The sequence below is a fragment of the Onychomys torridus genome, chromosome 11, assembly GCF_903995425.1.
Source record: "Onychomys torridus chromosome 11, mOncTor1.1, whole genome shotgun sequence".
In the NCBI taxonomy this organism is placed as follows: domain Eukaryota; kingdom Metazoa; phylum Chordata; class Mammalia; order Rodentia; family Cricetidae; genus Onychomys; species Onychomys torridus.
Genome location: NC_050453.1, coordinates 13,337,792 through 13,351,024, shown reverse-complemented (window position 1 = coordinate 13,351,024; position 13,233 = coordinate 13,337,792). Strand labels below are relative to the sequence as shown.

Below are 13,233 nucleotides of genomic sequence, written 5' to 3'. Positions count from 1 at the left end.
TCAACTCCACCACCAGTGGTTTTGCATGGCTTGCTTGGAGAGGGTATCCAGAACCACCACCCCACATGGCATCTCCCCGCCCCTGGACTTTTTAGAATGGAGTACTGCATAGCAGGGAGAGGAGCTCAGGCAGGTGATCAAATGCCACTGAAGTCTCTTCCTTGTCTTAATGCTGTGGACATGTTGCTTACCAGGGTTCAATTAACCCATTCAGAGTCAAATGGGTGGCTCTGAGTACAGTGATGTGTAAAACACAGGACTGTGGCTCAGGACAGTAGCTACCAAGATGGTGTCTGTCTGTAGGTAGCTCCAAACTCTGGTGCATGAAATAAAGAAACAAGTAGACCTGGTGACAACACATTTATTTCCGTGCCCTGTTGTGTGACTGGGAGGTGTTTGTTTTTCACCTTCCAATAATTGATTAGGTCATAACAATGAAAATGGTTTATTGTTGCTCATGAGCATAAGTAAACAGAGACATGGTACCACATAAAGAATCAACACGGCTTACCTTTCGGCAGTATGAACCACTAGACTTTGGCAATAGCCTGATCGGACCCCTATGCTAAAGTGTGTGGCTACCTTCAGACACAACGGGAAAAAGGTGGATTTAATGCGTGAGCTTCAGAAATGTAACCATGATTCTTGGGCAATTGGGAAAGGCCAACATCACTCAGGCCTGCCCTAGGTCTTATCTGTGTGATATATACTGCTACTCAAAGGGAGAGCAGTTCTCGGCCACACCTCACCACCGGTGGTTGCTGTCGGTTTTGTGGACTTAGCAATTGTTGAAAATAACTTCCTGCAGATGGTGTTAGGCTCTACATTTAAGTAGTTTTAACCGAACCTCTTGTGCCCTAAAGGAACTCACCAGACCTCAAGCCAAAGCATTGAACAGTACATTTCCTGTTGGAATCAGCTGTGTCCTTTTGTGTGTTCCCTTTCAGGTCTTACATCCCTGCTTTCAAATCTCACAGCGTCTACCTCCGAAGGGTTTGGTTTATGTAACAAACAGGTCCTCACCACTAGAAGAGGATCTATGACTGTGCTGATCACCAAGGATGGGGTTTACATTAAATTAAAATGCTACACTGTTGCAAACTGAGGAGACAGGAGTTCTCAGATCCTAGAAAGGATTATGGCTAAGGAAGCAGAGAACTCATAAGGAAGGCAGCTCCGGAAACTAACTCAGCATAGTGAACTAGAGTTAGTGCCGTCTTAGGAATGAGCTCACTAGCAAGCAACGGGCACTCCACAGCATTACTTTGGAGGTTAAGGTGCAGGCTAGGGAATGGCATATAAAACAGTGCATGAAATAGTGCAATCCCAAGGTGCCACTGGTTTTTGTTCATAACGCAGAGCCTATTTTTCATATGTTCACTTTTTCTAAAAAATCCAGCTGTAGTGACTGACACCTTTTAGCTTATTTATTTAGGCATTAAACTCTGTTTCACCCACTCTTGGGGCTACATAGAATATTTTAACATTTCAACACATAGAATATTAGCGCATACATCTTGAAACTACTAAATTAAGGCAAGCCCCTGTGAAGTTCAGTACTCCAAAAAACACGTTTTACAAAAAAAGTTGATTCCAAATCATTGGCTTTCGACCTGGGGCACCCCAATAGTCTTTACAACAGTGGGGCTATTGTTAATTGCCCCCCATTTACCTCCAGGCTCGCTACATCCAAAGGGAAGTTCGAAGAACTTCTGTAACCCATGTTGGTTGGAAACCAGAGCAGTCTGTGTGGGAGGTGAGCAGGGCTCTGCAGGACGGGGCCAGTCCTCTTCACTCCCATCCATGTCTTTTCGTGTTTGTATGCCTGTGTGTAGTGTGTACCACGGGTAAACTTACACATGGGAATGACCCATTCAAACAGAGGAATTGCTTCTTGGTGGGAAGAGTTATGAAGCTTGCTGTAAACCACCTATGGCATGTAAGGGTCTGCCAGGAAATGCAAGGGGTCTCTCTCAGGAGGCTGGTTAAGTTTTCCCATGGCAAGTCAGTTTTAGCTATTCAAATAACATGTGATCTGAAGAACTCCAAATACCACTATGCTATCCCAAAGAACTGTAGTAAATGCAGACAACTTCCTAACATGTGTTAGCTACTCCGAGTAAAGCTTAAGACAAGCGAGCTGTAGTTCTTTATTCTCACAGTTACAGATACTCAGGACAAGGGCAGCTCAGTCTGACGGGCTGGGGAGCGCAGGTGCATGCAGCGGACACTTCCCTTCCTACGGCGTGAGTGTCGTGATGAAAGCCATGCACTCGCAGTAACTAGTGGAAGACTAGCGATTAGAGTTAGGCTAGTCAGATGGAGTTTGGAAAAATACTCGAGAAATTCTGAAAATTATCAAAGAGATAAATGGAGGCTTATTTCTCTGATGCACAAGGGTTATACTTTGATGCTTAAGAAAGTCTTCCTCTACCAGAACAGCAGACTAGTAAAGTCAAGCCCTGAGTGCCCGGTAGGCCTTCTCCAAGGCTACGGTGATATGGCTACGTCCTAGGATTGCAAAAGTTAGACCTGCTGAGAAAGCGAGTTCCAGACAAGGACCTTTATGGATGACCTTGGCTGACAAATCTTTTTAGGAAAACTGTTTATTTTAAAATTACCTTCCCAACAAACCATGAAACACTTGGATGCCATGTTACGGTTTCTCACTGAAAACACACTACATTGTAAATGGACTTGAACCAAACCCAAGGGGAGGATCATGAAGGGACAATACTAAGGATGGGTAGTAGAGTGTCACCTGGTAGAGTAACCTGAAGGATGCATAACATGTCATGTTGGACGGATGACAACCTCGTGCTTTTCTCCCACTATGGGATTTGCCAAAACCTTAGTTTTACACAGGTGTCAACTTTCACCTGGAAAGGGATAGTTTTTACTATCTCACACCTAAATTTACTATAAATAACTGAAGTCCAAAGCAACAGACATTTAAAAGAACAAAACTACATAATTTAGTACATTAAAATAAAAATAGGACAGTGATAGCTGAATCTTTCAAAACATATACAACGGGAAAAGAACCACTTTACACAGGTGGAGGTTGTTTAAAGTGACCACTCAGAAGGAAGGACAGTGCAAGACACACTTTTCCAGTTACAAGCTCGAAACAGGAGTATAAAAGAAACTAAAGCTTCTGCTCAAAGTTCTCATGGGGGCTTGAAAGTGGCATTCAAAAGCTTCACTCGGTTCATCCCCCAGAAAGGAAATGATCAAACTGCTTTTTCATGGTACAACTCTCTCCAATGAACTTTCCTTCAGTTGGGTTCCTATTCAGTCATGGCTGACCCATGGGCACAGTGATGAGTCACAATCATGACTAGTTCCCAGAGGTCTGACTTCTACAGAAAGAGGTGTGGATTTGGGGTTCTGTCTTAGCCAGTGTACCTGAACCCTACAGAGAAGAGACACATCAATGGACTTTACAGTCTCTTGTGTCTGCAAAACTGGAGGACAAATGGACTGACAATTCTCCCCCTACAGGCAAGCTGCTGCAGAGGAAGATGTTAAGCGCTTAAACCAATGAGGGCGCAGCTCTCCAAGTGGTGTAGAGGTTCAAGCTCCACACCAGTGAAAGAGCCGTGCAGTGTGCTGACTGGGCAATGCATGCATCCATCCATGCAATGGAGGACGTGGCTCCAAAGAAAATTGAAAGCATGTATCTGACAACTGGAAACGTCCCTTGCCAGGAGTTTATAAAAATAGATAGTCAGTACTGTAGAGCCCCTTCTACCGGAAACACTATGCAGTCCTTTCTGTTACCCATCACTTCAATACCAAAGGAATAACTACTTCTCAGACGCTCCAGACAAAGGTCACTTATAACAAACAAAAAGTCAACTTTTTTTCAAAACAAGATAGTGTCCATTTAAAAAGTAGATTTTTTTCTTTCAAGTGAACAGGACATTTTATGTATTAAACTTAACTTTTAGTCTGTCAAGAATGGGTTTGTTTAAAATCCATATGTAATGTGCATATATGCTGAAACAAACAAACTTAACACATCATCTGCACAGGAAAAACGTTAGCTCCCAGACATGATAGCATGGGTCTGGTTAGTACAGATCTATTGCAAAGGAAGGAGGTTCTGTGCATCAGCTCCACCAGAGAAGCGCGAGAAGGATGCCAACCACAAGAGCCAAGTGTGAGTTGTGTTCTGATCGTCTGGAAGCCTAAGGGACACCATGGTGCTCCAGTATCCTGACAGGAGTAACTGCTTAAACTCCTAGCCATGGCTGTCTTCCTCTGGAGCTACAGCCACATTCCACTTTACTTCCTATTCCGAAGGCGTTTGGATTTCCTAAGAGAGTCTATGGCTTCTGTTGCCTTTCTTCGTTTCCGAGGAGACTCCTCACTCTGCCCAGACCCTGAGGATGTTCCTACTGCACTTTCCATGACTTCCCGGAGCTTCCGTTCCAGCTCTGCCAACCGTGCGTTCTGCTCACCTATGATCTGAGTCTGCTCTAGCAGTTTCTGGTCTTGGTCTTGAAGCTGTTTTTGCTGTTCTTGCACTTTGGTGCGAAGCTCAGAAATTTCTCGCCTGAGGACAGTCACGCCAGCACCATTGGTTTTAACCTGCTGCTGGAGTTTGGTAACCTCTTGTCTTGAAGGGTTTTGCTTGGAGAAGAGCTGCATTGTTGTCAGGGCTGCAGATGGTCCAGGAACTGTGAAGAGAGCATTTAAAGGGTTAATCATTCATGTTTCCTACTGAGAATGCTTCAGCTTACATTGGGTTTTTGGGTTTATTATAATACAAAAATCACTTGAAGTCAGTAGTTGTGGTCACTTGCAAAGAGTTAGCCATGAAATGGACCTAGAGAGCATAATTCAAGCAAAAACACAAACAAAAACAAACCAGAAGCAGGGAGCTGGGGAAGTAGCCTTGCAGCAGAATATGTGCAAAGCTCTGGGCTCCATCCTCAGCACCAAACCAACAGAGTGGTTAAATGAGAAAAGAGACAACAGGGTTATGAAGTTATCACGATGGTGTTGGAACTGAAGACATAATGGAGACAACATCCTAAGGGGAGCTGATGTGCTGGTGGTGCACAGGCATGTTCCTAGGACTCAAGAGGCCAATTCATGACGATCACCAGAGTTTAAGGCCAACACAGGCTATAGAGTCTGATGTCAGCTTGGGCCATAGGTACACAGTGAGACCCTGTCTGCAAAAGAAAAACACAAAAAAGATACCTGGAGGAGAGCCCATGAGTCTTCCAGACACATCTGATCCTGGCAACTTCCTCTTCAGAATTGGAACAATCTTCTCATCGAAGTACTCCATTGCCATGGAGGAAATATCCCGTAATTCCTGTAGCACTTCATGGGCTCGCTGTGGGGCTCTGGTAGAATTGACGTATCTTAGTACACGGTAAATCTCATCAATTACCTATAATAATGAATCTTGTTAGCATTTTATAAAGTTGTGAAAAAGACATCAGCTAAGTAGTAATGAAGAGATGACTCATAGTTGCTGTGAAGACTCACAGAGCACTTAACGCATCAACTCAGCATGGAGAATCCACAGCACAGGCTTCTGGACTCAACCATAATACTTTATGCCTAGATTGAGTAAGCAGTAAGCATCCTTACTGTACCAGGGTACTGTGATAAAGCTAGAGTCAGAACAAACAGAACACAGCTCCCGCCCTGTGGGAATTGCAGCAACCAGGAAGACACGAACATACACAATACAAGAAGAGCCCCATGGACTGCTAAAGAAACTGGAGAAGTAAATGCAGACATCTGCTCCCAAGCCCCAGAACTGAGTCTGACCCCTCTTCTTCTTGTGCACTGGCACCACATGCTCTATCTCTTAAAGCTTTGTTCTTAAGAGGTACAGTGTAGAATAAGCTTCAGACCACACTTCTCACCATCACCAAAGGGAAGCAAAATGCCCTTTTCTATCTTAACCAACAGCCACAGGACACTGAGGGCATAGTATCAGTGGAGAAGAAGCGAGCGCTCACCGCACTGCTTCTTAACTCCCTCCTCTCCTACTTGAACAGTAACTGAATGTCCTCAGCCAAGTGTGGGCTCAGCTTTACTCCCTGCCAGGGTATTGTTCACACAGCCACAGCTTCAACAGAGACCTGAAAACAGTGATTCACATCTTTAAAGACCACAGTCCAGATAACGTCTATTGCAATCATGAGAACTAGGGGCTCTAAGCCAAACCATTATGCCATCAGAGTCTCAGACATCCTCGGATCAGTTTCCTCTCGCTGCATTCATTCCAACTCTGGGTCAGTCTTGTAATCTGCTTTCTCTTCTTGACTCAGAGAACAAACATACAATGTTTACTAGTTCAAAGGAAACACAGAGTCTAGTAGTACCTGGGCAAATCCAAGCCCTTAATGTTTCAAGTTCAAGGTGGTGATCCCTGGTCAGTCTAGAATGGCTTTTATTCTAGGCATTTATTCTAGGGTATGTTCTTAAAAACAAACCTTAGCTGAGCATGGTGGCCTTTAGTCCAAGCACTAAGGAGGCAGAGGCAGCAGGTCCATGTGATTTTAAGGCCAGTCTGGTCTACAAAGTGAGTTCCAGGACAGCCACGGCAACACAGAGAAACCCTATCTCAGAATACATCTGATCATTTCTCACAATTGTTTAAATCTGGTGGGGCACACCTGTGACCCCAGCACTCAGAGGCTGAAGCAAGGGAATCATGACTAGAGGTCAACCCGGAGATCCTGTCAAAACAAACAAGCAACAACAACTTTCAGGTAATATGCCACATACCTAACCCTAACTAGGCCTTAAGCAATACACAAAGTTTTCCAGAATATTTCTGTGTTTAAAAGTTTGGCATATTCCCCAGGTGAATCATTATCACATTTCTACACAAAAACTTTCCTGCACGAGCACACATTCAAACTGTAATGGCACGGACCACCTGCACCTGCAGGCTGTGGTGGCAAGAGTTTACCTTCTAAAACTGACTGGTCAGCTCCACCAGAATCCTCTCCTGCCTCCATTTTCATGTGATCTACCTCTCTCTTTGCTCTACCTGGGATTTCTTCACGTCAGCTTATCCTTCCCACTCTTTAATATTTAAAAAATGCCTTCCATAATCAAAATGGTTCTAAATATTCCTTATATGGCATGTGTTTGTCTGAATTACCTTTTCTAATGTCATTAGAATAGTAGCTTACATTTTGAATCCTTACATGAGTTCCTCAAATTTTTTATCCTGCTTCATTCTGTGACGTTTTAGTCTAGTGAGTCTTTGTTATTTGGTTATATTTAAGACTACAGCAGGAGAGAACCTGTACAACCGCCTGTAATTCCATCTCTGAGGGACCCAACACCCTTCTCTGGTCTCTTCAGGCACTTAATGCCACATACACCTTTGTTTTTTAAAAGACCAATTCTTCATTTAAAGGTTCACACCTTTAATTTGGACTTTAATTTCATTAAAAGGTTCACAGTAAAATAGAGAAACAATCCCAAGTAATCTTATGTTTAAGAGCATTTTGTAAGAAATCTAATTTTAAAAATCCATGAGTTTACAACTATTAGATAAACTGGAATCATCATCCCTCACTATAACTGAACTATGAAGATCAAGAAACTGAAGATTGCCTGGAATGTGGGCCACACCTTTAGTTCCAGCACTTTGGAGGCAGAGATAGGCAGATCTTGAGAGACAGGCAATTTGAGGCTAGCCAGGACTACAGAGTAAGACCCCATCCAAACAAACAAAAGAAAAAAAGAAAGAAAATAATTGGGTGAGGTGGTGCACACCTTTAATCCCAGTGCTTGGGAGGCAGAGGCAGTCCTGTTCTACATAGCAAGTTCCAGGACCTTATAAACAACAAAGGAGGAAAGGAGGAAGGGAGGAAGGGGGGGAGGGAGAGAGAGGGAGAGAGGGAGAAAGGGAGAGAGAGGGAGAGAGGGGGAGAGGGAGAGAGGGGGGGGAGAGGGAGAGAGAGAGAGAGAGAGAGAGAGAGAGAGAGAGAGAGAGAGAGAGAAGAATCACCAAGAAAGTATTACTGTGATGCTGTGGATATCGCTCTGTATAAATAAAATGTTGATTGGCCAGTAGCCAGGCAAGAAGTATAGGCAGGGCAAGCAGAAAAGAGAATTCTGGGAAATGAAGGCTGGGAAAGAGAGACTCTGCCAGCCACTGCCATGACAAGCGAGATGTAAGGTACAGGTAAGCCATGAGCCACATAGCAAAGTATAGATTAATAGAAATGGGCTGAATATAAGAGTAAGAGGTAGACAATGGTAGGCCTGAGCTAATGGCCAAGCAGTTTAAATAATATAAATGTGTGTATGTTTATTTTGTAAATGGGTTACTGCACTACTGGGGCTTAGTGGGACCAGGAGAGAAGGTCTCCAACTACACTGTGACATGTAAGGAAATCTGAATATAAACTGTCAAGGACAGATAAGAGTATTTTATTAATGATAAATTTCCTGGTTTTCTATGTTATAAAAGGAAGACTGCCCTAGTTCTTAGGAAACATAGAACTTATCTAAGAACCAAGGATTACTAATTTTCAAATGATTCAAGAAAGAGTATATATTAAAGAGAAAAATGGTCTATACTTGCTGGATCTGGAAAACACTATGGCCTCTACTTTCCTTTCCAGAACACGAAGGAGGAACCAGTCACACGCAGTGTGTACATTTTAGGTCTGTTCAGACTGAGTTTCAACAGAACACAGGCGTTTTCAGGGCTACAGTTACGGCTAAGAGCAGACCTGCTCTATGCCACTCTTTCTTACTGCATTTCCAGAAGACCAACTGCCCACCACTAACTGCAGCTCAGAGCAGCCTGTGGGAGAGGCTGCTGCACACAATGTATCCAGAAGGGTGCAGTGTTAGGTATGAGAGGCGATGCACTAGGAGTGTGGGGGAGGGTGGCCAACTATAGCTCTGTTCATAAACATATCCATTCTTTTATTCCACGTTGAGCACCTGTGGAAAAAAAACCCGCATGGCCCACAGAGCCAAAATAATGATTCTAGTTTTTATTGAAAAACATGTGCTGATCCCTACCCTAGATAACAGTATCAAAGTCTCAGGATTGTGGTGTCTGGCAACCTAATTTAAATTACACTGTTGTTTTTCTCACTTACTTAAGCAACTTAATAAAGTGCTAACTGTACACCTCAATTTCAGTGAAATGGATATACTATAATAATCTAAAAGAATGTAATCTTGGGGATAAGAAACCATACACTAAACCAAGTTTACACAGTAAAAAGAAAATTAGTGAGGTTGGGGATTTAGCTCAGTGGTAGAGCGCTTGCCTAGCAAGCACAAGGCCCTGGGTTCGATCCTCAGCTTAAAAAAAAAAAAAAAGAAAAGAAAATTAGTTATTAATGTTCCCATCTGGAGCAACCTTAAGAGGCTCACTTGTGAGGCTTGTTCCTCACTTAGATGTCACTTACAAGTCTGTTAAGAGGTGAGACCTAGTGGATGGGAGTGAAGTCATTAGGGGTAGATCCCTGAAGGGGCTACTGTGACCTCCTCTCCCTGGCTCCCTTTTTCCTTCCTGCATACTGTGGCCTCCACTGTCCATGCTCCTGTAGCTGAAGTTTTCCTGTGTCCACCTGGCTCCTATAGCTGCTCAGACACAAGCAAACACACAGAGACTTACATTATTTATAAACTGTATGGCCGTGGCAGGCTTCTTGCTATCTAGTTCTTATAGATTAATAGAAATGGGTTAATTTGAGATATAAGTGGCCAAGTGGCTTATGGCTTACTGGTACTTTACATCTTGTTTCCTCTGTGGCTGACTGGTGACTCCTGACTCAGCCTTCCTGTTCCCAGAATTCTCTCTCTTTGTCCTACCTATACTTCCTGTCTGGCAACTGTCCAATCAGTACTTTATTTATTAACCAATCAGAGCAACATATTCATAGCATACAGAGTGATATCATGGGAGCATGCATCATGGACACAGAGCCAAGCAGCCATGGACACAAAACCAAAACTTATGAGATAAATAAACTTACAAAGAGAAAGGGCTCATCCTATCTCAGGGACTGGGGACAGTAACAGATGGCAAACATAAAGTTCTTAGTTCAGTATCTGGAAATTAAATGCTACAATTCTGTTATTCTCAAGATAGTATGTGCTGAGTTTATGGACAAGAAATCCTTAAAAAGAGGATGTCTATGAAACAATCCAAATACTACTAATCTTGTTCAATTAGAGCTTTTTTGGGGGGTGGGGGTTCGAGGCAGGGTTTCAAGGTTTCTCTGTATATCCTTGGCTGTCCCGGAAGTTGTTTTGTAGACCACACCAGCCTCAAGCTCTGAGGTCCACCTGCCTCTGACTACTGAGTGTGGGAGTAAAGGAATGTGCCACCACCACCTGGCTTAAATTAGCTATTTTAATTAAGAAATATAAAGTAACAGCAACATTTTTTTAAAGATTTACTTATTTTATGTATATGAGTACTCTATCTGCATATACACTTTATGCCAGAAGAGGACATCAGATCTCACTATAGATGGTTGTGAGCCACCATGAGGTTGCTAGAAATTGAACTCAGGACCACTGGAACAGCGTCCATTGGTCTTAACTGCTGAGCTGTGTCTCTAGCCCACAGCAACATATTAAAAAAAAAAGAAAATGAGTATAATGCTGTTGTTTTAAGCAAAACATAAGCTATTAAAGAAGGTAATTTTAAGAAACAAAAATCCAAGTATGATAAAACATATACCGGAATAAAAATAAAAATTATAATTTTTGCTTGTTTTCAGCCAATGACTGGTTTGCTGGAGAAAAGCCCTGTGAGCAATGGACGTGCAGTGAAGAAGGCTGTAAGGAGGCTGTGGTGCGCGAGACACCATGGGCTGGAGTCAGCTCTCTTCAACCAGTCCCCCGTCCATGGAACAGGACAGCAATGAGTGTCCCACCTCCCATACAGGCTGTGGGTGCTGTGGAGATCGCTCTGTGTAAATAAAATGCTGATTGGCCAGTGGCCAGGCAGGAAGTATAGGCGGGACAAGAGAGAAGAGAATTCTGGGAAGTGGAAGGCGGAGGGACAGACACCGCCAGGAAAAGCAACATGTAAAGACACTGGTAAGCCACACGCCATGTGGCAAAGTATAGACTAACAGAAATGGGTTAATTTAAGATAGAAGTAGATAACAAGCAGCCTGCCACGGCCATACAGTTTGTAAGCAATGTAAGTGTCTGTATGATTATTTTATACATGGGTTGTGGGACCGCAGGGGCTTGGTGGAACCTGGAGAGAAGCTTTCCAACTACATGTGGGGACACAAGGAAGGAGCACATATGAAAGGTGTTCCAACAACAAGAATGTGCTTCCTAAGTGCACAGTGTGGCAATGACAAGCAGGGACAGGAGGACACCCACCTTCTGAGGTGAACATCCTACAAAGTTCCTCTGGGTGAGCTCTACCAGTCTAGGAGCTGCCTAGCAACGCTGAGGCCCCACAGCACCTTTGAAACCCAAAGATGTGTCCATTGCTACCCACAGGTTTGGTATTAGAATTTCAACTGAAAAGCCAACAAACGGAACTCAACTCAATTTCATTGCAGTTGCTCAGGCAGTACAAATCTATGTATCAGTCATGTGAACCCAAACAAAGACTGGCAACAACTTCTGCAAAGGCCAGATATAAAACACTCGTCTTGGGCTGGAGAGATGGCTCAGAGGTTAAGAGCACTGGCTGCTCTTCCAGAGGTCCTGAGTTCAATTCCCAGCACCCACATGGTGGCTCACAACCATCTGGAATGAGATCTGGTGCCCTCTTCTGGCCTGCAGACTTACAGGCAGACAGAACACTGTATACATTAATAAATAAATAAATCTTAAAAAAAAAAAAAAGTTAAAAGACAAAAAAAAAAAAAAAACCACTCATCTTTGCAGGCCCCTAATCCAGCCACATAGCCCTGTTAGAACAACTGGATGCACTTTCTTTGATGGCAGGAAACTGGAAGCTGTGTCTCTGCTGCTTTTATTATTAAAAATGAGACACACAGTGAAAATTGTCTATTGGAGAGGACAAGCCATACATGATCAAAGGACTTCAGCAGCACATAAAGAGTTAAGGGTTATACATAGATAAAATCTGGCATAAAAAAATCTAACAAAGTTTTTAGTTAGTAATTCTCTTACAGTATCTTATAAAAGCATTTGTAGGTCATATGAGGAAATAAGATACAAAAAAGATTTGAAGTATAAGCCATCAAAACAGATGTTATTGCAAACTGAGAATGGGAGCAGTATCTATATACAATATTGCCACTATAAACTGTTTATGGAAACAATTTCACTAGGTATTAAGAAGTTCCCACCACTGAAAGGACACTTTTGCCAGTGTCTAAAAGAAGCAAAATGATCTTTAAATCCATTTCCACTGCTTCTATATCTCACTTGAATCTACACTTAATTCAACAAGTAGGATGCTCCCAGAAGTTTCAAGTCATGCAATGTGGTTGGAGAGGGGATTTACTTAATAACTTAATAACAGTACAAGTACCATACTTAATGTGGAAAAGAGGACTCCTTAACCCTGGTGTATTCCCACACAGCAAATACTACTCATTAAATTTGAAAACTTGTAAGTTCATGATTACTAAACATTTCTCAAACAAAACCAAACCCAGCAAACCCTCCATCCTACCTTCCCCCAAACTAACAATCTTGAAGGCAACACAATCTGTATCTTGTTCAATGCAGCATTTCTGGTATTTTGACCATAAAGGTCAAAATGTTTTCTTAACTATGAACCCCCACCAAGCCTCTCATTTCTACTGTGCATTTTACAATCAGAATTTTAAATGTCAAGATCACATGAATGATACATATTTATAATTGTACAGAAAAGCTAAATATAGTCACTAATAAAAACTCATTCAGAGAAGTAATAATTCTGACATCACAAAAAGTGCTTTGTAATACTTCGAGGTATGCCGCTGGTTACCTTTCCTGGGATGAAGCAACAGAGGTTGGAATCCACATACTTCATGAAAGTCATATTTAACAGCGACAGCCTTGTTTCCACAGCAGCAAGGATGTCTGCATGACGGGCTAAAGAATGGTTTCTCCTTTCTGACTCTCTCCTGAAATAACAATGAAAATCAGTGGCAACCATTAAAGCTGTAGTGTAGAATAAAATGTTAACCAATCAAAATATCTTAATCAAACAAATGAACTTAAACATGCTAATTTAGACATTTGCAACTGGGTCATAACTGTAATGCTCATCTATCTTTA

At 42.5% G+C, this 13,233-nt stretch overlaps 1 protein-coding gene across 1 annotated transcript in view; it reads right to left on the bottom strand.

Moving 5' to 3' along the window:
- Positions 1 to 345: 345 nt before the first annotated feature.
- Fbxo28 (F-box protein 28) overlaps positions 346 to 13,233 on the bottom strand; it is a 28,959-nt gene continuing 16,071 nt past the window's right edge. The window contains exons 3-5 of the mRNA XM_036202545.1: positions 12,941 to 13,079; positions 5,215 to 5,410; positions 346 to 4,685 (exon numbers count right to left, since the gene is read on the bottom strand). Of these exons, the coding sequence (XP_036058438.1) occupies positions 4,291 to 4,685; positions 5,215 to 5,410; positions 12,941 to 13,079 (730 nt within the window). The 3' untranslated portion in view covers positions 346 to 4,290. The remainder of the gene's footprint in view (positions 4,686 to 5,214; positions 5,411 to 12,940; positions 13,080 to 13,233) is intronic.